General features: G+C 46.9%; 1 protein-coding gene across 2 annotated transcripts in view; it reads left to right on the top strand.

The window, feature by feature from the left end:
• Positions 1-172: 172 nt before the first annotated feature.
• The window catches only part of ARFGAP3 (ADP ribosylation factor GTPase activating protein 3), a 55,458-nt gene continuing 31,806 nt past the window's right edge, over positions 173-23,824 (top strand). The window contains exons 1-7 of one of the 2 annotated variants that reach the window (XM_023631027.2): positions 173-475; positions 6,403-6,521; positions 12,172-12,244; positions 14,907-15,038; positions 16,108-16,191; positions 18,687-18,774; positions 22,231-22,290. In XM_023631027.2, coding sequence (XP_023486795.1) covers positions 407-475; positions 6,403-6,521; positions 12,172-12,244; positions 14,907-15,038; positions 16,108-16,191; positions 18,687-18,774; positions 22,231-22,290 — 625 coding nt within the window. In that variant the 5' untranslated portion in view covers positions 173-406. The remainder of the gene's footprint in view (positions 476-6,402; positions 6,522-12,171; positions 12,245-14,906; positions 15,039-16,107; positions 16,192-18,686; positions 18,775-22,230; positions 22,291-23,824) is intronic. The other variant, XM_023631028.2, reaches the window with a different exon arrangement.

The following is a 23,824-nucleotide window of genomic DNA, read 5'->3' as shown; positions in this document are numbered from 1 at the left end:
GGCCCAGGAAGCCGAAGCAGTGGTGGTTCCTCAGGCCACGTGCGCGGGAGCGAAGAGCACCAAGCCCCAGCTTCGCCCGGCACTGCCCGGAGACAGCGGCGGGCGAAGGCTAGGAGGAAGCGCGTGGGGCTCCTTGGGCTCCTGCGCACGCGCATGCAGCGCGGGAGGCGGGGCTTGAGTAGGCGGAGCCAGTGGCACAGCTGAGTGGGGACCCTAGGAAGGCGAGAGGCGCGTGCGCTCCGGTTGTGGGCGGGGCACTGGGCGGGGCCTGGCGGGCGGGGCGGGGCCTTCTCGTCACGCGCAGCCCCGCCCCCTCGGCGGTCGTCAATCTCCCGGAGGCGGCAACCGCTCCGCCTCGGCCCTTCCCGGTTGGCGCGGCGAGCTGCTCCTCGGTTTTCTGGCGACCATGGGGGACCCCAGCAAGCAGGACATCCTGACCATCTTTAAGCGCCTCCGCTCGGTGCCCACCAACAAGGTAACGGCCTCTAGGCGGGTTCAGGCTTGCTCGGCATCCCCTCCGGACCCCGCAGGCCGCCCCTGCGGCGCTGTGGCCGCGGCCGCGGGAGGAGGAGCCGGCCGGGCCTGTGACACGTCGCACTGTGCGGCCGCGGCCGCTGGGCCTCGCCTGGGTCCGGCCCGCGCGCCGCCCCCGGCCTCAGCAAGGGAGGGGCGGGCGAGGGGGCGCACGCCGGGGCCCAGGGCGGGGCGGGCCCCCGGGGGTCCTGGGCGGGGAGGCGAGAGCATCTGGGGGTCCCGGGGGCAGACATCTGGGTCCCTGACACCGGGCCGGGGAGCGTACACGCGGGCCGGGGCGGCTTTTGGGGGTGGCGGCGTGGACACTGCGAGTTCCTGAGAGCTGGGCGCGAGCTCGCGGGCCCCGAGATTGGGCTGGGGAGCAAGCACGGGGCGCTCTTGTGAGTGGGGTCGGACCCCGCAGGCCACCTGTGACCCAGCAGCGGGTCAGAACCTCCAGCTGGTAGCGATGGGCGTTTGAGAGAGCTCGGCTCGCCCCTCCCCACCGTCGAGCTCACCTCTGAAGCTCCTCAGGGGCGCCTGGTGGGACCTCCTGGGTCCCCTGTGTCCTTTGGTGGCAGCCTCAGTTTCCCTCTCTGATAAAGCTGCTGAGTGGTCTCTGCAATGGCTTCCGGCTCTTTTCTCTTGCTAAGAAAGCCCACCACAGACCCTTTCTCTTCCCTCCCTTTGGGTTGCTTTGGAGATTGGGGTTTTCCCTTTTTTCCCCATCTCACAGGCTGTTTTCCCCTCTGTGACTTTTACAACTTTTCGCACCTGGCTGGAGATGTCGTGATGACGCTTGGGGCTGAAGTGACACCCTCCACTGAGGATCACAGGTCGAAGTGGAACCTGGAGAGGGCAAAGGGCTGTGGTGTCAGCCTGGAGTCTCCTCCCCTCCTGTGACGGGAGTTCTGACGGGTCCCCAGTCACCTCCCAAGTGAACAGCTGTTAACGAGCATAGTCATGAGCCATGACGTGATGGCAGAGAAAGTTCTTGAGTTTGACAAAATTTAGATGTCTTTGTTGTAAGTCTTGGTGGAGGGGAGCCCCTATTTTCACAGCCTGAGAGGAGTGGGAAAGGAAAGAGTTTACTGGAGGTGATGTCTGATGAATGTCGGAAGGTCGGGAGGAGAAAGGCTCCAGGAATTCTCGGGTGCCAGTTTTTTTGCCATTTTCTTGATTTTCAAATTTAGATTGATCTGTTTATAAAGAGTGGTTGCTGTGTAACTAGACAAGATTAGGATCTGTCATCAGCAGTGTAGAAACTGTTTTTTCTCTGCTTTTTCTCAGAAACAAGGTGTATTCTCTTTGACTATTAATCTGAGGGAAGGCGCCCGTTTTAAATAAGAAGCCAGTGTCTTTAGACCAAGGGACCCACGGGAGGGACACGTGCGGGCTTACTTGTCAGCTGGTATCCAGACCCCGCTACTTTCTCACTGTCACCTTGGGCAGATTACTGGACCACCGTGTACCTTATCTTCCTTCTCTGAAACGGGGGCACGAGCCGGATCTACCCAGAGGGCTGTTGTGAGGATTAGATGAGAAAATCCAAGAAGAGCACTCTGGGCGGTACCTGCGTGTACCAGGCCTCAATACATGTCAGCTGTTTTTCGCTTTTATTATTTTGAACAACAGGCCTGTGGAAATTTTCTGTTCTGTACTAGGATTACTGGAAGCATTGAGCAGAAGTGTTTTCTGGTGCTGTTCCTCAGCATTATGCTACATTTCTTGATAAAGACTTTTAATTGGATCATTAGTAAGAAACCATTACCTAGGGGGCCGGCCCAGTGCCGAGTGGTTAAGTTCACGCGCTCCGCTTCGGCAGCCCAGGGTTTCGCCAGTTGGGATCCTGGGCGCAGACATGGCACCACTCATCAGGCCACGCTGAGGTGGTGTCCCACATGCCACAACTAGAAGGACCCACAACTAAAAATATACAACTATGTGCTGGCAGGCTTTGGAGAGAAGAAGATTGGCAACAGATGTTAGCTCAGGTGCCAATCTTTAAAAAAAAAAAAAAAAAGAAACCGTGACCTAAACTAAGATGAGAACTAATTTGAATGATGTGAGAGAGTTGGATAACAACAAGCATTTTTTAAATGGGGTTGTCAGAAAGCGCTCTAAGTTACACAAGACGGGAAAGGGAGCTAGAGAGAACCAACTCGGTTTGCTTTTAGAATGTGGGATCCAGTTTCTTCCTCTTGTGTATGAGGAATATTTGCGCTGGATCGAAGGTTTGAACTCGCATGGGTCGGTTTCCTAGTTTGTGATTCCGGCTTTGAAGCCGCACTGCTCCTAAGTTTTGTATCGATTGCTTGAGTGAGTCATTCAGCCGCTGTCGAGTCGCCGCGCCAGCTGGACGCTGCGGAGCACGGAGGGCGCGCTGGTGCATAGGGAGCCAGGCACCTGCCTTCGGGGAACCGACAGTCTCGGGGCGAAGGAGAGATGAAGGGCTGCCTGGCTGAGGTCTTCCGCCGTGAGAGGCAGTGTGCTGAAGGGTGCGCTCCGGGGCCGACTGCCGGGCTCCAGTCCCCGAGATGCTGCTTCGTAGCTCGCAGACTCGATTTCCTAATTCCTTAGTTTTCTCTAAAATAGGGATCAGACCTGTGCTCTGTAGTTTGTGGGGAATGCAAAATGTGCAAAATGAAAACGCAGGGCCCTTGTCTGAGAAGTATCGAGAATTTCAAGATGAGGCAGCAGAGCCTTAATCAGCCCTGGGCCCTTCTGAGAGCGGGCCGCGTGCGACTGCGTAGGTGGCACACATGCCCGGGAGGCTGGCCCTGGCAGCGGTAGTAACAGGACCTTCTGCTGAGCGGTTAGGAAGATTCGGTGGCCAACAAGAGTGCCCGTATGGAGTAAGCACTCAGTATTAGCTGTTGTTTCTGTAGTAATTATTATTCCCATCATTCGGCAAAACAAGTTGTCAGTCAAAAACTGTGCCTCATCACTGTAAGGACTAGTTTTCTGCTTAGAACACCGTGGCTCGCTTTGGACGCACGTGTCCACAGAGTGCGGGCCCCCTCTCAAAGCGCGGTCTCCTGCTCCACCAGCAGCATCGGGGCCGCCTCGTGAGAGCCAGACTGGTCTTTCTAGCTGCCTTCCGACCTCGGGTTCTGTAGGGCCCGCGCCCGGCTCCGTGGCTCTTCTGCCCTTGCAGACTGCCCACTGCCTGGTTTGGCATTTAGTGCCTACTCTGTGCCAGGCTCGGTGCTCAGTTCAGGTGAACAAGATAGACAGGGCCCCGCCCTCGTGGAGCTACATTCTAGCAATTCCTCCTCATGGTTGGTGCCTCTAGGAGGATGCTGAGGCCACCGTGTTGGAAACCCCCCTCTTCTCGGAGGCAGCCTGCAACCCCCTTGGGAGTGATTCTCAGACTTGCATGCTCTGAGCTGTGTGCACCCAGTCTCTGCTGTCACCTCCCTCCATAGGGCCGTTTCCTGCACAGGCTTTTGCTGCTTATTGCCCTTTTAGACTCTATTCTTGAGACCCCAAAGGCCTCTTGGACCCCATCTAGAAAACTTGTTGCATTCTGTCCTTGCTTACTAAGATTCAACCTTATGATTAACTGTCCTGCCCACTAGACTGTAGATCCATCTCTTCCTGGACCACCCTTGTATGCCCACTTCGTGTGTGCCAGGTCCACACTTGATAGGAAGTGCACACCTGTTAGCTGAGTGAGTGGGGGATTACCAATGGCCTCCCACAGAGGGACAGCACCTTTGGTAGAGTCGGGTGCACTGTTTGGTGTCCCACAGAAGGGGATTTCTTACTCTAACGGCTGTTACCACAGGGCATCTTAATTTCCACATCCCCTCTCCCTGCACAGTGAGCTCTTCAAAGGCCAGCACACGGCCTGGCCGGCAGTGGGGGTCAGCAGGTGCTTGTGGAATCAGTGACCCCGTCCCCTCTCCCCGCCTCAGCGCCTGCCGCAGTGTCTGGCAGACAGCAGGCAGTCAGGAAACCCTGAAGCGGCTAGCCTTTCATGTCACTTGTCGCTCCTCCCCCGCTATCCAGGCGTGCTTGACGTGATCCTGTGTGGTGAGAGGCTTTGGGAAATCTCGTGTTTCTGCTCATGTGTTGCTCTCCAGAGGCCGAAAGCCAGATCTTTCTTGATGGTTATATTGGGACAACCTTCACATAGGCAGCTTTGCCTATAAAGTGTGTCCACAATAGGGGGCATTTTTTCTGGGGAAAGAAATAAAAACAATTCTCCTATTAGAGGAATTTTTACTATTCTGTCGTTCTGACTTTAATTAATTATGAATATCAATTTCCGTGACAAGCACCATGTATTTTAAAGAACTTTTATGTCATGCTATCCAGTGAGGAATGTTTGACTTCAGTCAGTGTTGAGGGGCTAGTGGTAGTTTTTGAGCTAGTAATAAGTTTTGTAGGTTATTCATTTGATTAACATATATTTAGTGAGTGCTTAGTATGAGTAAGGCACTATTTTTCAGGCTCTGTGGGAGATAAAAAATACACAAACCTGTTCAGCAGTCATTTATTGAGCTTTCACCGCGTCGGGGCTCTGTGCCAGCAGAGGAGGAAGGCTCGGTGAGGGGACAGGTCCCGACCCTTCAGGAGCCCTCAGTGTGCGGGGGCACGTTCCTTGGTGATGGGCTGTGTGTCTAAGGTTATAGCGGTGACCTGGAGAGAGTGGAGGGGCAGAGGTAGAGAAGAACCCAGCATTTCAGAGAGGAACATCTCTCTGTATTAGATCTATCACCATGTGTCACATTACCCCAGAACTTAGCATCTTAAAACAACAAACATATATTGTCCCGTACAAAATGGTTCTGAGGGCCAGGAATCTGGGGGTGGCTTAGTTGGCTAAAGTATGGTTTTTTTCTGGAAAAAAATGAAAAACAATACTCTTATTAGGGGAATTTTTACTGTCCTATTGTTCTGACTTTAATCATAAATATGATTTCCATGACAAGCACTGCGTATTTGAAAGTGCTTTTACGTCCTGTTATGGGATGAAGAGTGTTGGCCTTCGGTCATTGGTGAGGAAGGAAGGTAAGGGTGTCTCGTGAGGTGCAGTCGAGTGGCAGCCGGGGCTGCGGTCCCCTGAGGCTGGAGCTGCTCAGCACACTCATGCGGTGGTCAGCTGCCTCCCTCCTCGCTGGCCGTTGGACTAATGGCCTCAGTTCCTCAGCACTTGAGTCCCTCCACTGGGCTGCCTAGTGTCCTCGAAAAAAGGCAGCTGGCTTCCCCCAGAGCCAGTCATCTGAGGGAGAGAGAGAGAAAGGAAGCCACAGCACCTTTTATAACCTAATCTCGGAAATGACGTACTGGCTCGTCTGCCATATTATTGGTCGCAAAGACCACCCTGGAAAAGTGAGGGTGGGATTACAGAAGGGTGTGAATACCAGGAGGGAGGATCATTGGGGGCATTTTGGAGTCTGGCTACCACACTCTCCTTGTCCTCCGGCTGGGGAGAGAAGAAATGTGCACGAGTGCCTGCCATTGAGCATTCTAAGTGGGGCGACATCCCTGGCCAATGTTTGTTTACGTGACTGGTAGGAACCCTGTTGATGCTTCAAGGATAAGAATGTTTGAGGTGATACATACATATAAGTTCTCTTCACTACACATACTGCATAGTGTTGTAATAGATACGTAATAATAGAGGTATTATATAATTATTGCATTATAGCAATGTGATTAATATATAATTAGTATAATTATATATAATATAATAATATTATAATAATGAAAGAAATTGAAATTTGAGGTTTTAAAAAAAATCTCGGTAAGATATTTTCTAATAACCAGTTTAAATTGTAAAGGTTAGGCAGCTTTGAATCCGCGTCATGTACTGTATCCTATAGGATGGCTAATTTGGCTAATATAAATCAACAACTGAATTTTCAAATTTTCTTTCAGGTGTGTTTTGATTGTGGTGCCAAAAACCCCAGCTGGGCGAGCGTAACCTACGGGGTGTTTCTTTGCATTGATTGCTCAGGATCACACCGGTCGCTGGGTGTTCACTTGAGTTTTATTCGGTAAGTGAATCTTTCCTTGTTGGGGGGTGGGAGTGACTACATTGTTACTTGGGTCTCTTTCCCCCTTTTTTCTTTATGTTTCCTTTGATATCGAGTAAAAGGAGAGGTTGGTTATGAGTGATGGAGATTTAAATCTTATGTAAGTACGTAAACCGGGAAAATGAGTTCTTTTCTCTTAGTTACTGTTTTATAGAGCTCTTTGTCAGAGACATGAGGCTGTGGTGTTGAAGGCAAGACAGAAGAGAGGGTTCGAGACAGTATTTCCTTTTCCTTTGTTATCTTCTTATAATTCACGGTACAAAGGAGCCTGCTTGTGTCATGCTCATGGTGGGAGGCGGTGCAGTTGCTGTGGGTCCGTCCTGCACCCCAGCAGGCGGAGAGTCAGTGTAAAGGGCGGGAAGCCCCCTACAGTAGGGTTCCACGTCCAGTAGAATCCTAGGGCTCTGGCTCCCAAGGACACTATTACCATAAAACCTGAGTGAGTAATTTTTGTGTGAAATTCAGTGGCAATTTCAAATGCTTGTGCTGTGAACGTCTTTCTTTTCTATCTGAAGGCTTGGGCTGCGTTGGCCCCTTCTGGCGAGTGCCTGTAAGGATCCCCAGCCAGGCTCAGGATTTGGAAGCAGAGCCAGGCCTGCACCTGAGCAGCCATGGGCCTCTGCCAGGGTACCGCTGAGCAGCCTTGGCTCCGATCTCTGTTATTGCTGGCCTCCTCCAGCCAATTCACCTGTATCCGGCCACTTCTTTTTCCAGAAGGCAGCTAGGCAGGCATTGTGCTGAGCGATTTTATTTTGTGTTATGATTTAAGGAATATTGATACAACACCATTACTATAAAGAACACTTGTTCCTACAGGATAAAATCTATTATAGTTCATAATGAGATATTTTGTATGATAGCGCAAAAACGATATAGTAATAAAAACAACCTAATGTTCTTTTTTAATATATTAACTTAAAAAAACTTTTCTGATGCACTTTCCTGGGTTCTTTTTTCAGAAGTCAGTTTCTGATTTCTCAGTTCCCCGAGTTCTTAGTTCACAAATCAGTTTGTGCAGGCATCATGGCTAATATTCGCAGCCATGTAGCTCCATAGGTAATTGTTTGGCAAAGGGAGTTCTTTGTGTGTTCTGGTTTCAGAGGGTCCATCAGTTTCTTGTCTTCTTTTCTTTTTTTTAGATGCTGGTCCCAGAATATTTTGAGTACACTATCCTGTCCTTGTCTCTTTTTTAAATGTTGAGGGATTTATTTGGCAGGGCAAGTTTCTTTTTAATGTTTCTTTTTTCCCCCAGATTGATTGTGACCAGTTAACATACGGTCACCTCCTCTGGCCAGAGCCCACGAAGGCGGGACCTGAGGCAATATATAATCGGTGTCTTCCTTTCTCTCTCTGCTGTGCTCTTGCCCTCCTCCTCTCTGCCAAGGCCTGCCCATTGTCACCTGGCCCTCCCTTTTCCTCACCACTGAAGCACACTCCCTGTTTAAACCATTCCAGGAAATCAGGCGGTTTTCTGACGTGCTGAGGGAAGCACTGATGCAGAGCCTGAAGAGGATGGACAGCACTCTGTTTGGGCTGTTGCAGGTTTAATCACTAGCCTTTCAAAAGTCAGATGAATATAACTGTATGAATCACAGTGCTTATGAATGGTTCAAAACAACTGGTAAAAAAATCTCTGTATAACCAGAGGGCGGCAGTCTAGGATTCGGGCAAGAGAAAGTCAAGGATGATAAGGGTACTTAGTATGTTGGATTTTTTTAAGAGGTGGGGGGCTGCTCTTTAAACATTTCTTATTGATTAAGGAAAATTACAAATACTAGCTCATTGGGCAAAAAGTCCAAGCAGTCCCAAAGTACCTAAAGTAAGAAGTGAAAGTCTTTCTTCTGGAATCTCTTTCCCCCCTTCCAGGCGCCCACGCAGGCACACACACAATCCCATGTCCCAGGAACGAACATATTAATGGTTTGGCGTGGGTGGAATGTTTATTTAAATGGATTTTTTTTAAGTAGAATTTCAAGTCAACAGTTTTACAAAGAAAAAAACTTATGAACTATGGCTTTGGCCAAGCAAAAAGGCAAAGGCAGGTTAGGCATCCATGGAAATGGCAGGCTGCTTTGGGAGCTGACTGCAGCTTGGACCTGATCGCCCTGGCCCCCGCCCACCACCTGCCAGGGCTCGGAACTCGTCACCCCAATTCCCGTGCTGGCTGCATCTCACGGCACCCTCTCCCTCTAGCTCTGTTGCTTTTCAAGGTCACTGTTAGGTACTTCAGGAGCTTATGAAATGTGACCAGGACCTGGTGCCTGCATTGGTCTTGTTGGGCTTAGAGTCGGGACAGACTTTGATACAACATAAATAAGAAGCTAGACAAGTGCTGCGCGGGACATGGAGGCAAAGCACCGCGCCTGCTTGCGGTCAGAAAATTGGGCAGAGTTCAAAGGAGGAGGAAGCGTTCGCGAGGAACGTCAAGGGATTAGTGAGATTTCGGTAATGGAGACGAGGCAGGGGCCAGCACTCAGACTTCCGGAAAAGGTGTAGAGGTGGGAGACGGTGAAATATTTCGCAGCTGCTTTTTACGTGCGTGGGCGAACGAGGAGAAGTGAGACGCGAAGGGGAAGACCTGCGGGCGGCCGTGGAGGGTCTTGGCTGCCGGGCCGGGAGTTTGTCCTTGACTCCCGGGGCCCCGGAGGGCCGTTCGCGGGGAGGCTGCAGGGGCGCTGGGCGTGCTCGGGAGGGCTGCGGGCGAGGGTGCCCAGCCCTCACTGGCCCGGGGCGTGTTCCTAGTCTCCCCGCGTCTCAGTTTCCCTCTCTTCCAAGTGGGGCTGAGAATGCTCATGCCCACTGTGCGGGGCGCTGGGGGCAGCGAGCGAATGAGCTCATGCACAGCCTGGCCCCGGCGGGCCCGGCAGGGTTGGTGGCCGGCAGAGCTGCGTCCCTGGGCACCCGCTCAGGGGGCGCGGGAGGAGGCCCTTCGCGATGCTGTGTCAGGAGGCAGCCCTCGACCCCCTTACAGTAAGCAGGAAGCAGTTCTAAACGGGTGTGCTTGGAAGCTGCTCCTGGGCTGGCCTAGGAGTAGAAGTCCAGAGTGAGCGCGGTGTGGTTTGCCCCGCTTTCCAATTTTGATACACGGAAACTTTGTCACGTTTGTTTGGCGAGATACCTTCTGATTTCATAAGTGCCTGAAATCTATGGAAATGCTCTACTTACAAAAAGCACACTGACTTTGGCGGCCGCTGGTGAAGCTGTTCATGCCCTTTGTAAGGAGATTACATCTTGACTGTTACCGAGGTGGTGGGAACACTGTTTTCTCTCTTACCTAATTGGTTAACAGGAGCTCTTTTGTTAAAGTGACTCTAATTCTTCGATTTTTCTCACTTTCTCTGCTTTCCTTTTTTCTTAGACTGTCACAGACTCTTCCCTTTCAGCATCGCTTAGTCTAAATAAAGATGAGAAGGACCCTGCAGTGAGTTGCCTCCTCACGCGGGAGTGGACGCTGATTCAAGTGGCTTCCTAGGGTTGACTGTATTCCGAGTCCATTGTCATCAAGTTTTAGAAATTCCAGTGTCATAAGAGAGAATCCCTGTCAGCCCAGTTCAAGAACAATTAGCTTTTATCTCCATTTCTGAGAAATGTATAAGGAAATGTTTGGGTTTATTTATTTATTTATTTTTTTAAAGACTTTATTTTTTTCCTTTTTCTCCCCAAAGCCCCCCGGTACATAGTTGTATATTCTTCGTTGTAGGTCCTTCTAGTTGTGGCATGTGGGACGCTGCCTCAGCGTGGTTTGATGAGCAGTGCCATGTCCGCGCCCAGGATTCGAACCAACGAAACACTGGGCCGCCTGCAGCAGAGTGCGTGAACTTAACCACTCAGCCATGGGGCCAGCGCCCAAGGCTTTATTTTTTTAAAGATAGTTTCGGACTAAAAGTTGTCAGGCAGATCAGCAAGTCTCAGTGCTTGTAGCCTCACTTTTAGGATATCCTTTAAGTCAGCGCGTATTCAGGCACCTGTGATGTGCCTGTGTTAGGAGCATGAAAGAAAAACTGTAGGACATGCCTGTCCTCTGGAGCTTGCTGCTTACAACACAGCGTGGCAGGGCTACCACGACGATGATGGTGGTGGTGGTAATGGTGAGATGAGAATTTTAGCCATGTGATATTTACCATGAGCCAAAACTTTTGAGATAGTAGCTTATTTAATTTCTACAAAAGCTAAACAGATAATATTATAGTTATCCTTACTTTACAGATGAGGAAAGTAAGGCGCAGAGAGGTTAAGTAGCTTTTCCAAGGTCGTCCTGCTCCGAAGAGGCAGTGTGGAGATTTGCACTATCTCGGTCTGTCTCCGGAGACTGTGCTCTTATCTGCACCCATGTCAGAGGCGGAGGCTTGGTACAGACTTCAGTCTAGGGGGATGCATGAAAATGTGGAACTAAGCAAGATCTTTCAGAGGGGATTTCAGAACAAGATTTATAGTTTATCATCTTGCTTGGTAATCCGATTCTAAAAGGAGATTTTGTTTGTTCTTTGGGAAATCTGTTTCTTCTAAAGTGTGGTTTAATTTTTACTGTTTGCATATCACCATGAGGTGGATTTGTCATATATATGTAATAGTAATATGTACTAGTATGATTATTAATCTTAAGGTAGCTGCTGGCATCGAAATAACTTCCTGAGCTTTGCAAAGGTTAAGTGATACCAATAGGCATGGACATTAGTAAATGGAAGGGCAGCGTAAAAGGAAATTTTTGCGAATCTGAAACCTCTCTTCTTCCTGCCTTGCCCGTTTTGTGAAGGGTATGCTTCCTGTTCGAAAATGTCCGCTTTCTTTTACACTTAGTGTGGGACAAGCTGTTGTCGACTAGCAGGATAGCCTTGCTTTTTGCTTATGTCTATGGATTCGACATAAAGCCTTCTGACATTGTTGCACTGTCCTGTCTTGCTTTACGATGATTGCTTGGTAAGTTGTTTTGTGGGGAGCCGCAGTTACTGCCTTTCCCTTGCTCCCGTTTGATCGCAGGTTGCGGGTGAGAAGGGCATAGCTGTGCTGGGGGCAGGAGGAAGTGCGGTTTTCACTTGAAGAACGTTGACTCCTGAGTCTTCTTCTCCCCCTGTTATGGGGTGTTGGGCAGGTCCCTTCCACCTAATGATAAGAGGATGGTACCCTCCAGGCTCCTGTGGGGTCAAACCAGACAAATGGATAGCTGACCTGAAAAAATCCAAACAGGACGTCTGTTTTGAGTAGAGACCCGTCACCACATTTTAGATCATATCTGCTAAGAATGTCAGGCAAAGAGTCAGAGTGGATCCAGCAGCTCCGTGAAGCTTGTATGTCCTGTGCCCGAGAAGAGACAGCTGGCTGGAGTCGGTGCAGCAGAAGTGCTGCCAGCCTGCCGTGGCCTGCCTGTGGCCAGACATGGAGGGGAGCGGGCGGGCAGGGCCATCAGAGCCCTGGCTTCTAGAGAGGATGAGAGGGGCCAGAGCTGCTCCTGCCAACTCTCACAGGCTCTGGAGTCCCAGCATCCCTGTGTCACAGTCAACAAGCTTAGAGCTCCCCGGGTCCTGAAGATCACAAAGATCTTGTTCTCCAAAGTTCAGTGGCCTAATTCTGGGGAAGGGAAGTATTAACGTTTAAGAATATTCTTTCCGTTTAGGTCTACAGAGTTGGATTCCAACTGGTCTTGGTTTCAGTTGCGCTGCATGCAAGTTGGAGGAAATGCTAATGCGGTAAGTTCGCCTCAGACTTGTCGTTTTCCTTCTGTGTAAATGTGTGTTACACTAATAAGGAAGTTCAGTGTCTGCGCGGAGGAGCTAGGGAGGCCCAGCTGGGGACAGAAGGACGCGGTGGGCCTCAGGGTTGGACCGCCCGGTGACTTATTTATCCAAAAATCAGAAGCACCTAGTAAATACGAAGCTCTGGGCTAGGTGCTGGGGCATAGTGACAAATAGACAAGACCCCGCTCTTACAGACAGAGATGAAGAGTGATGAAAGAAGCATATAAGCTAGAAAGCAGCAGGTGGCGATAATGCTTTGAAGGTGAAAACGGGCAGTGAGGATGTCGGGGGGCTGGGAGCTGCTGCATGGCAATCCAGCTTGTTAATCTCCGAGGGCGACTTCTGTACTTAGAGTGCAATGCTTACAGCTGCTTGTATTTGAATTTTATTTAATTAATTAAATCTATAAATTAAAAAACCTGTTCTCCAAATCTTCAAATACAGTATATAAATATCATATACTTATTTATAAACTTAGTAATTTCTGTGTAAAAATAGCTTTTTTAAGTGTTCGATTAATTTATAATTTTCAAAGAACAGATTTCCTTAATTCCATTTATAAACCTAAGGATCCTCAGACATTTTAAACTTCATTTACAAATTCAGTATATCTTTTTTCCCAAACACTAGACTGGCAGCCTTATAAATCTAGCCAGCAAAATCTTCTGAGGCACGGGTACCCTATTTAAAATGCCAAGATGGAATAGATTGAGTAAATGGAACTCCGTTAGACATGCCGTTAAATATTCAAACTGGGGGGCGGCCTGGTGGCGCAGCGGTTAAGTGCACACGTTCCACTTTGGCAGCCTGGGGTTTACTGGTTCGGATCCCGGGTGAGGACATGGCACCACTTGGCAAGCCACGCTGTGGCAGGCATCCCACATATAAAGTAGAGGAAGATGGGCACGGATGTGAGCTCAGGGCCAGTCTTCCTCAGCAAAAAGAGGAAGATTGGCAGTAGGTAGCTCAGGGCTAATCTTCCTCCAAAAAATAAAAAATTCAAAGTATAAGAAATCAGATTTGTATACATTTCAAATAAAAATTGTTTATCATCAATTAAATATTTAAAATTAAAATTGTAAGTCTAAAATAATGGCTTTCAAAATACCAGATTCCCTTAGATCAGTGTTTCTCAACCTTTTTTCGTTATTGCTCCCTAGGCAGAAAAATTAAATTTAAATTAGATTATTTTGAATTTAAGTTGGGTTTAATTTTTCCCTAGTAAGAGAAATCAGACACTAAGGAGTACAGCTTTGTCAGGTAGGGGTAAGCTTTGGAGGGCCGCAAGCCATTGTGATAACTAAGATTATTTTCACTTTCCAAAAAATAATTTTCACCTGTATTAAGAATGCTTGCCAGGGCTGGCCAGGTGGCATAGCAGTTAGGTTCATGCACTCCGCTTTGGTGGCCTGGGGTTTGCAGGTTCGGGTCCTGTGTGCTGACGTACACACTGCTCATCAAGCTGTGCTGTGGCAGTGTCTCACATACAAAATATGGGAAGATTGGCACAGTTGTTAGCTCAGGGACGATCTTCCTTGCCAAAAAAAAAAAAGAATGCTTGTCTTAGGTATTTCAAATATCTTATTAGAAACCCATGCCCCTTGTCATGACGTTCACAGACTTGGCCCTAAACTTGATACCATGGATTTGATTTTATCTGTCCTTATTTCTAAGCCTTCCCAAGGTTACAGAGTCCCCACCCAACTTGAGAGAGCAGCGCTCTCGTCCCGAGCCAGCGGAGGTGGGGGAGATGGGGTAGGGAAGCATCAGCTCAGTGATCATTCGCTTAATCAGTGGAGTTGGAACCATCCTGCTTGGGTTCAAACGCCAGCTCTGCCCCTCACTGCCTGTGTGACATTAGGCAAGTTGGTGACCTCTCTGTGCTTCAGTTCCCCATCTATAGTGTAGATAGTAACAGTGACTGTCTGATAGTGTTGCTACGAGCTTTTAATGGGATGATGCCCACAAAGAATTTAGGACAGGGTCTGGTACATGTGGCAGCTCAATACTATTATTAGTGAAATTGGATTAGTAAAAGGATCGCTCAAACAGGTTTTTAGAATACCTGCTTTAATTAAGATATGAGTTCTATAATTCATGTCTGTATGTGGATCTTTAGAAGGCAGTTGAAAGCAAATTCCTCTAATTATTTAAAATCTACTTTATCTCCTTGCCTGTGCTGTGGTCTCCGTTAATGAGGAAACAGTGCTGAACAGGGTGAAGGTTAGCATAGTTCTTAAGGTGTCTGTCAAAACTCCCAGTTTAGTGGAATCCAAATTGAAATGGATTTCTCATGAATTAAAGTAGTCCTGAGTGGAAAACAGCCCCCAGGTAACCTTCAGAATGGCGGGAGTGGTTTAATGGAGAAGTGAAGGGCCAGTTATTTCATTTTGTGAGCAAGTCTCATGTCCAGTTTTACCCAAGTATTAAAGTTACATCTGTGGAAGGAATTCCCTTTGCAAGCAAAGATTTACAATAACTTTTCATGGTTTAAATCGTTTTGGTTTTCAGTAGTATTTTACAAAAATCCTTCATAACGTGAAGTAACACTTTTTTAGTCCCCGTGTTAGCGTTAATGCGGTATGGCTGTTAATCCTCTTCCTTTCCTCCGTAGTCTTCCTTCTTCCATCAGCACGGGTGTGCCACCAACGACAGCAATGCCAAGTACAACAGTCGCGCTGCCCAGCTCTATAGGGAGAGAATCAGGTCCCTCGCCTCCCAGGCCACGCGCAAGCACGGCACCGATGTAAGTCACTGGCGGGTTGGAGCCTCTCCTTCAGACGAACATTCGTTTCAGTAGAAAAAGTAGTTTCTATCCCAAAAGTAAAACTTCCTAGCTGGATTCTCTTACAAGGAAGCAACGTACAGTTGATTCTCGTTATTCGCGGTAGTTATGTTCTGTAAAGTCGCTGTGAACACTGATTAGCGAATGCTGAAACGTGGCTCTGGCGAAAGACAAGCTTAGGTCCCTGTGAGCTTCTGGTCACAACGGTTTTGTCAGCTGATAACGTGTAGCCTTATTTCACACGTGTTTCTGTTTAAAGGTACTGTCATCTATGTTGTTGACTCGCCAGCACCGAACTTGGGCTCACAGCGCTGTAACTCGTGCTGAGTCAGGCTGGTCTGTTTTCTCTGTGAGGCGCCTCCAGCCTTCGTGTGTGTGTGTGTGTGTGTGTGTGTGTGTGTGTGTGTGTGTGTGTGTGTGTGTGTGTGTGTGTGTGTGACACTAGGTGGCGCTTCAGCGCTGTGCGCCGGGGCCATTTTAAACTGAAATCACCAACAAAAAGCAAAAAATGTGAAAAACGTGTCAGTAAATAGACCACACAAACGACACGTGTTTACAGCATGAGAGCTGAAACAAGGGCAGAGTCGCCTTCCGCTGGGAACCTGCACCTCGCGGCTCAGATTCTTTGCTCCTGTGCATGTGCCTGCGAATGACTGCAGAAACGCCTCGAGTACTCATTGTGGGGTTACAAGTAGATTACAGCCAGTAGGCGAATTCCCAAATACGGAACCACAGATAATGAGGCCTGACTGCGCTTTGGAATCTGCCCTTGGATGTGAAATCCTTGATCTTTCCTTTCAGAAAAGGCTTGTGCGTCTGGGCACTTGGCTTCTTCACAGTTTGGAAGGAAAAGTTCCTGGGTAGATGTGTTAGAAAGTGTGCTCAGGGGCCTGTGTAGGCGTGCTGCTGATTTTGTGCTAAGGGAAAGTACCAATCTTCTGCAAACACGTCTCCGGAAAGGAGTGAAGACGGTTGAATAAAGCCCTTTCGAGCCGGGGAGATGCTGAGCAGGCTTTGTGTTTTGTCCTAGCTGTGGCTTGATAGCTGTGTGGTTCCGCCTGCATCCCCTCCACCAAAAGAGGAAGATTTCTTTGCCTCTCATGCTTCTCCTGAGGTATGTATGATGCTCCACGTAGTTTTAAAGTGTGCTTCCTCTGACAGTTCTGAGGGGTCTATATTTAAAGTGTTTCAGTTAGGATACAGGCTAAGCCGCTGTTGCAGACAACGCTGAAATGCAGTCACTTAAGCCAGAGCTTAGGCTGCCCGCAGAGTTCGGAGGCAGGCTGCCCGGCTTGACTGGGGGCTTTACTCTGCTGCTCTCTGTATGTGGCTTCCATCCCAGTCCGGAGCGGCTGCTCAGTTCATGACCCTTCCCGGCGATAGGAAGGAGACAGGCATCCAGGAAAGTCCCGTCCTCTTACAAAAATCGTCCAGAGGTAGTACACATCTCTTCCGCTCGGATCCTGCTGGCTGGAATTTAGTCGCTCGTCTTCTGCCGAGCTGCTGGGAATCTGAGAGAGGGTTTCAGCAGTCTGCCACTGCCACTTCAGAGCTTGGGAACTGACAAAGAACAAAGACAGGCTTTTAAACCTGAATTTTAATAGGGGTTTGAATCTCAGTGCCCCTGTTTAGCTGGGTACATAGAACGTATCTCAAGGCTATTGTGAGAATGAAATGAGTTAATACAGATAATTAGTACCTAGCACAAGGTAAGCCTTCAATAAATGCTCTAAGTATCATCTTCTTCTTTGTGGTCCGATGGTAGCAGTAACAACAGTCCATGGTCCTCCTGTGGACTTTCCCCAAACTGCTTAGGTCAGGGAACACGAGGCCCGCAAAACCTAAAATATTACTAACGGGTCCTTTAAGGAGATGTTTGCTGACCCTGGTTAGAGCCTCAGGTGGTCTGCTGGCTGCCCCGCCTCCTCCCAGGCCCACTGGGGCGGTGGCATTATTTGCCTAACGGCTGCTCAAGCCATTCTTTAACTAGTTTTCAAGTAAAAATTGTGTGAAGTTGTATAAACTGTTAAACTTTTTTTTTGCTAGTATAATTTGCACATACATGTTATCGTTGAGGAAGTCAGTAGTTACTAGAAATAGTTATCGAAAAACAGGGTGACAGAAAACAAAAGAAAAGATAAGTTATTCTATTGTGATCTGTAGCCATGGTTTAACATAGAGCTAGATATAGAATGTCCACGATTAGTAGCTGAGAAATCTTAGGGATAGAAATGGTGGGCTAAAAAGAGAGAGGACCAGTTTGGTGTGGATTAGAGTTGGAGATATTAGTATGAATTCATGTTTATTTCTCTCTCTCTCTCTCTCTTCTATATATAGATGGAGAACTAATTATAGACATATACGTATCATGTAGCTCTATGCACTGAGAGGGCCTAGGGACACTGACCCCCCGGTACAATGAGCACACCCAGCACCCAGATCTCGGTTTCCGAATACCATTCTCCAAAAAAAGGAGCCGGGGCTCCCAGTGGAGAAATGGCGGATTCTAGGGCTGGGGCTGCTGGGGCTGGGGAGCCTGGAGCATCTGTAGTAGAAAGTGAGGAAGGGATGAGGGCATGTCTAAAGGACTCGGGAACCAACCTGAAAGAGCTCCCAGTCGAAGCTGGAACGATTTGAACAACAAAATAAATAATGACAGTATTGGATTATAATCCAAAGAATAAAATCAATACCCGTGAGTCCGTACTGATACAAATAGGCGATGGAATAAATAAATGGGGAGAGGGGACAGTCTTCCTTATAGAAGAATTCTAAACCGTACATATAGATACTCCCCCCTTCAGGAGGTGGAGCTTAACCCCCCCCTCCCCGTTTGACTGTGGGTGGGACTTAGTGACTTGCTTCCCAGGGCCAGAGGATGGAAGGGAGAAGGGTAACTTTACAGGGAAAAGACTGGCAGGCACCCCCCCAACCAGGTGACGGAGGGTAGCGCCACCAGCGTTCAGTCTTGTGGACACACCGGTGAGAATGGCCCCCCCCTCCGTGGTATCCTTCCCCAAAAAGAGTCTAATCGTGAGAAAACATCAGCCAGATCCAAACTGAGGGGCATTCTACAACATACCTGACCAGTGCCCTTCCAAAGTTTCAAGGTCATGAAAAACGAGGAAAAATGGAGAAACTGACACAAACCAGAGGGGACTAAGGAGACACGACAAATGCAGTGGGGGATCCTGGAGCAGAAAAGAGACCTTGGTGGGAAACCTGGCGAAATCCAAATAAAGTCTGGAGTTTAGCTAATAATGGTGTAGCAATGATGATTCTTAGTTGTAAAAATGTACCATGGGTGTTACAGCGTGAGAGGAAACTGAGGGAAGAGTATATGGGAGCTCTGTACTTGCTTTGCAACTTTTATGTAAATCTGAAATTATTGCAAAATAGAAATTTTACTTAAAAAATGGAGGAAAAATAAAGAATTTGAGCTTTGAAACAGAAACTTAAGAATAGACATGTTTTAATATTATCCTTCTTCCCACTAATCCGGGTACTCAGAACGTGACTATTTAAATGATTAGGGTTTTCCCTGCTTTGATTGTTTTTCTGTGATTTTTCCTGCTTTGTCTGCTAATGACTTTTCTCACTTTGCTTCAGGTGAGCGGCCCAGGGTGGGCGTCAGCACAACCAGAACCATCCTCTTTAGCTCCAAGGAATGTGGAAACCACTCCAGCAAATCATCAAGGTGGCCTTTGGAACGGTCATACAGTGCTAGCCTGTGGCTCCGCGGCATGCTGTGAAACTGCTGGAAAATAAGACCCTTGTATTTAATAGGGAGGGATGTCTGTGATAGGTTATAAAGTGGGGAACAAGATAACTGAACGTGGACTGTGATCTCATTTTTGTAAAAAAATAGGAACAAAAATATACACGCACAGAAATTCTGGAAGGCACACACCAAATTGTTAACTGGAGAATGAAATTACTGAGGATTTTCATTTTCATCTTGATACAGTTTTGAAGTGATTGAACTTTTACAGTGATTGTATGTCACCTTTATAATCAGAACACAAGATTTCAATTTAAAAAACTGTTCTATAAAGAATTAATGCCTGGGCCCGGCCCGGTGGTGCAGCGGTTAAGTTTGCACATTCCGCTTCTCAGCAGCCCAGGGTTCGCGGGTTCGGATCCCAGGTGCGGACATGGCACCACTTGGCAAGCCGTGCTGTGGTAGGCGTCCCACATATAAAGTAGAGAAAGATGGACATGGATGGTAGCTCAGGGCCAGTCTTCCTTAGCAAAAAGGGGGGGATTGGCAGTAGTTAGCTCGGGGCTAATCTTCCTCAAAAAAAAAAAAAAAGAATTGATACCTAACGATTCACAGTTGATGACTTTATTGTGGGATTATATATATTGTGAATATATGAATTGCTTACATTTTAAAAGTCACTTATGTGAAATGAATAACATGGGTCAAGATGTCAACTCTTTCTGTTTTAAAATTGAGCATCTTCTGTTAGCCAGAATGTTAGTGTAAAGTGACACAAAAACGTAACCCTTGACAACTCAGCGGGGAGCTCCTGGAGTCCATGCCGAAAGTGCTGGCTTGCAGACACTGAGCCTAGCGCTGCTTTAAGGAGCTTAGCACAGAAGTCTACACGGTCACTGACCTTACGACAGGGTGGCAGTATTGAGAAACTTTCTGGGAAGGACTTTGCTGGATGGTTGGAGAGTAAACAGTGTTTATCAAGAAAAGAGTCGTAAAAGAGATGGGCATTCAGCCGTCGGTGAGAGTGGAGTCGTGGAGCGTGTTGTAAAGGAAAGTTCCGTCTCTGGTGTTGAGTTACGGTGTCTGGCCAGCAAGCGCTCCCAGTCACAACCACACGCTGTGTGCTGTCCTGGCACATGCACCTCCGCTCTGGGAGTTATCATGCCCACTGTGTGCCCACTGTGTGTCCCTTCCACCAGGCTGTGAGCTCCTCCGGGGAGAGATTCTTTTTTTGAGGTGAAGAATTTACCTGAGCCGTGCATCAGTTTGTCATTATGCGTAAGGAGAGAAGAGAAAAAGTGTGGCCGACACTCTCCTGACTAACAGAGTGAGAAAGGGGGTTCGTACCTGCTGAAAGTACAGGTGATAACTTGAATCTTGTTGCTACGACAACTCGTTAGCATACAAGGCCTTTGGGGAGCGAAGGTTACCGGCCCCAGGAGATCCGCGTACCCCCGAAGGCCAGGTGTCTCAGTTTGTTTTACTAAGGGAAAACTAAGACAACTAAACGCAGAGCAAGCTTTTGTGCTTGGAAACATGTTTAAATCTACATTCTTAGCTAAGAGTTGCTCCTAAAAGTTGTATTGTTTAGCGTTCCGCCTCCTCTTCCACCTGCCACGGCACTTTCCCCCTTCTTCTCCGTCCAGAATTTTTCTCACTCAGCCGTTAGTTAGGGAGACTTGTCATCCCAAGGCTTAACCCAGTATTTCATTCGTCAGCACTGAGTGACAACGTGCAGTCTCGAATAAACTTAAAGGTTACACAATGAGGAGGAGAGAAAAACAGAATTTTAACAAATAGAATATTGGACCTAAAATACTCTGCCGATGTGTCCTTATTCACTGCTGTTTCTCCAGTGCCCAGAGGAGCTCCTGGCCAGTAGGGAATCAGTAAACACGTGGTCAGTTCTTTTTTTTTTTTTTAAGATTTTATTTTTTCCTTTTTCTCCCCAAAGCCCCCCAGTACGTAGTTGTATATTCTTGGTTGTGGGTCCTTCTAGTTGTGGCATGTGGGACGCTGCCTCAGTGTGGCTTGATGAGCAGTGCCATGTCCACGCCCAGGATTCGAACCAACGAAACACTGGGCTGCCTGCAGCGGAGCGCGCGAACTTAACCACTCGGCCACGGGGCTAGCCCCCGTGGTCAGTTCTTTTTCTACAGAATGTCATTTTTCTCACTCATCCTGCTTTGCCTATTTAAATGCCTTAACTAGGGTTTACCTTTTAAATATTTATAAAAATAGAGTTTGCCCTAAGCCACTGTTGGGCCTGCCATTTTTTACATAACAGCTGTGTTGAGATATAATTCACACACCATAAAATTCACCCTTTTGAAGTGTACAATTCCTTGGTGTTTGGTATATTCACAAGGTTGTGCCACCATCGCCACTATCTAATTCCAGAACATTTTCAGCAGCCCAAAAAGAAACCCCATACCCATTAGCAGGCGCTCGCCATTCTCCCCTGCCCCTGCCCCCAGCCCTGAGCAACCACTAGTCTCCTTCCTATCTAAGGATTTGCCTGTTCTGGACATTTCGTACGTATGCAATCATACAATAAGTGGTCTTTTGTGAGCTGCTTCTTGTGCTTAGCATAATTTTTTCAAGATTCATCCATGTTGGAGCATGTGTCAGTATTTCATTTAATTTTTATGGCCAAATAATATTCCATTGCATGGATATATAGCATTTTGTTTATCCATTTTTTTTTAAGATTTTTTGTTTTTTTCTTTTTTCTCCCCAAAGCCCCCCAGTACATAGTTGTACATTCTTCGTTGTGGGTCCTTCTAGTTGTGGCATGTGGGATGTTGCCTCAGCGTGGCTGGATGAGTGGTGCCATGTCCGTGCTTAGGATTCGAACCAATGAAACCCTGGGCCGCCTGCAGCGGAGTGCGCGAACTTAACCACTCGGCCCCGGGGCCAGCCCCTCTATTTTTAAAGTGATAAATAAAATAATAGAATATTTTTTTAATGAAGACTTAACAGAATTCCTAACCAGCATCATTTTTTAGGTAAACTAGAAAATATGGCAGATTTCCTGGCAACTGAAAATTTAGGTTTCTATCGTTAATATAATTGGTGTTAGAATTTCCAATATTAAAATATATTGGGTGGGCAGTGCACGTATGTACTAGGTATCCCAAAACGGTTTGCTTTAAAACACCGGATCATAGGTAGAATTTTAAGTGATAATTACTAGGGAGACCAGTAACATTTTTATTCTATAAAGCGACTGGATAAAAGAGACACTTCTATTTTAATGGACTTTTAAATGAAAATTCTTATAATGATAGAATATGGAGCTAAAAAGAAAGAGGATCATTGGCATAATTGGAGAAGATAATGTAGTTCTGAGCAAGTGGAATGTATTACATATTCAAAAGCACACTTGATGAGTATATTTTCTGCATTAATATCAATATTTTTAACTTTCAGGTGGACAAGAACAAGGACCAAGTGTGGATGGTCTTAATGCACCGACCAAGGCTGCTTTAGGTAACATGCATGAGACTCTGTATTCTGATTTAGAGAGTAAGATTCTTTAGGAAAAACATGGGTCCTGCCTTTACATTCTGCCTAGAATTTATGGAGTAATTTGGCATCATGATTATTAATCTATTAATGAGATTTTATCAAGCAAAGGATGTTGTTCTGTTTTGGCTAGCTTGTTGACATGAAATGCAGCAGCCTGCGTCCCCACCTGAGGTTGCCGTGGCGCTTTGATTGGCCAGTTTGAGTTGGGCTGGTTGACGTTCGCAGCATCAGCAGAAATCAGAGCAGCCACGTCCTTTGTGTTTACTCAAGAGGTCTTAACATTTTATTCTCTTTCTGATTTTATACCAGGGGACCTTAATCTTTAATTTTAATCATGGAATTATAATCTGAAATTAGTGCATATCACACTGCCTTAATTGGAAAGTAACTGCTTTGGTAAAAACTAAACTATTAGAAATGTTCTAGATGTTTTCAGCATGTGTTAATAGACTCGTGGGAGGTTAGGAGCAGATTATGTGACTACAATACAAATCTAAAAGAACGTGGTGGAAAGAAAAATTTCCGTGGATCTTTTCTTCACATGAGATGTAATGGTGGTGTTCTCTCATTAGAGCTAAAGATTTTAATCTTTTGTTGTTTGTGGTTTTATGCTGTCTTTTCCTGTTAAAGCACATTCTCATCTTTGTAAGACAAAAAGTAAGATTTTATTCTTCCTGGGTATCTTAAACATAATTTAAGGACAGAATATATAATCTCTGATTAAACTTTGCCCAGAAAATGATTTTTAAGGAACTTTATCTAAAAGTATCATATATTTTTGTGCAATTTAGAAAGTACTGCTCCTAAAATAATAGAATACTAATAAGTTGGGGGGTGAACATGATGTAATCTACACAGAATTGGAAATATATTATGATGTACATCTGAAAGCTATAGAATGTTATAATCCAATTTTACTGTAATAAAAAAATAAGTCGGGGTGGAAAAGCACATCACTGTCTGCTTTAGTTGTCTACAGAATGCCTGGCTAACTGTATATTTTAAAATAATTCTGAGGGCCAGCCCCAGTGGCCTAGTGGTTTTACCTAGTGGCATGCTCTGCTTTGGTAACCCAGGTTTGGTCCCCGGGCATGGACCTACACCACTCGTCTGTCAGTGGCCATGCTGTGGTGGCGGCTCACATACAATAAAAAAAGAGGAAGATTGGCAGCAGATGTTAGCTCAGGGCAAATCTTCCTCAGCCAAAAAAAATTATAATAATTTTGAAAGTTTTTGAGTAGTAGAGGTTAATAGGAGAGTTTGTTCTAATAAACGTAAGAAATGCTCCTGAAGAAATTGATGAATGGGGCGAGCTCAGGCTCCTTACTTCTCTTCAGTGTGGTGTCCAAAAAATATCTTTTCCCCGAGTTTGGATATGATGTGGAAATACTGAGGACTCCGTTTTGATGAAACTCTGTTAATGTAAAGTACACTCCTACACTTGAGTCTTCTGGGTGACAAACTAATGTGGAAAATGTTATCGTCTCTTAAATAA

Source organism: Equus caballus, chromosome 28 (genome assembly GCF_041296265.1).
Source record: "Equus caballus isolate H_3958 breed thoroughbred chromosome 28, TB-T2T, whole genome shotgun sequence".
Classification (NCBI taxonomy): Eukaryota; Metazoa; Chordata; class Mammalia; order Perissodactyla; family Equidae; genus Equus; species Equus caballus.
Note: the sequence above shows the minus strand (reverse complement) of the source record. Positions and strands in the feature narration are given on the sequence as shown.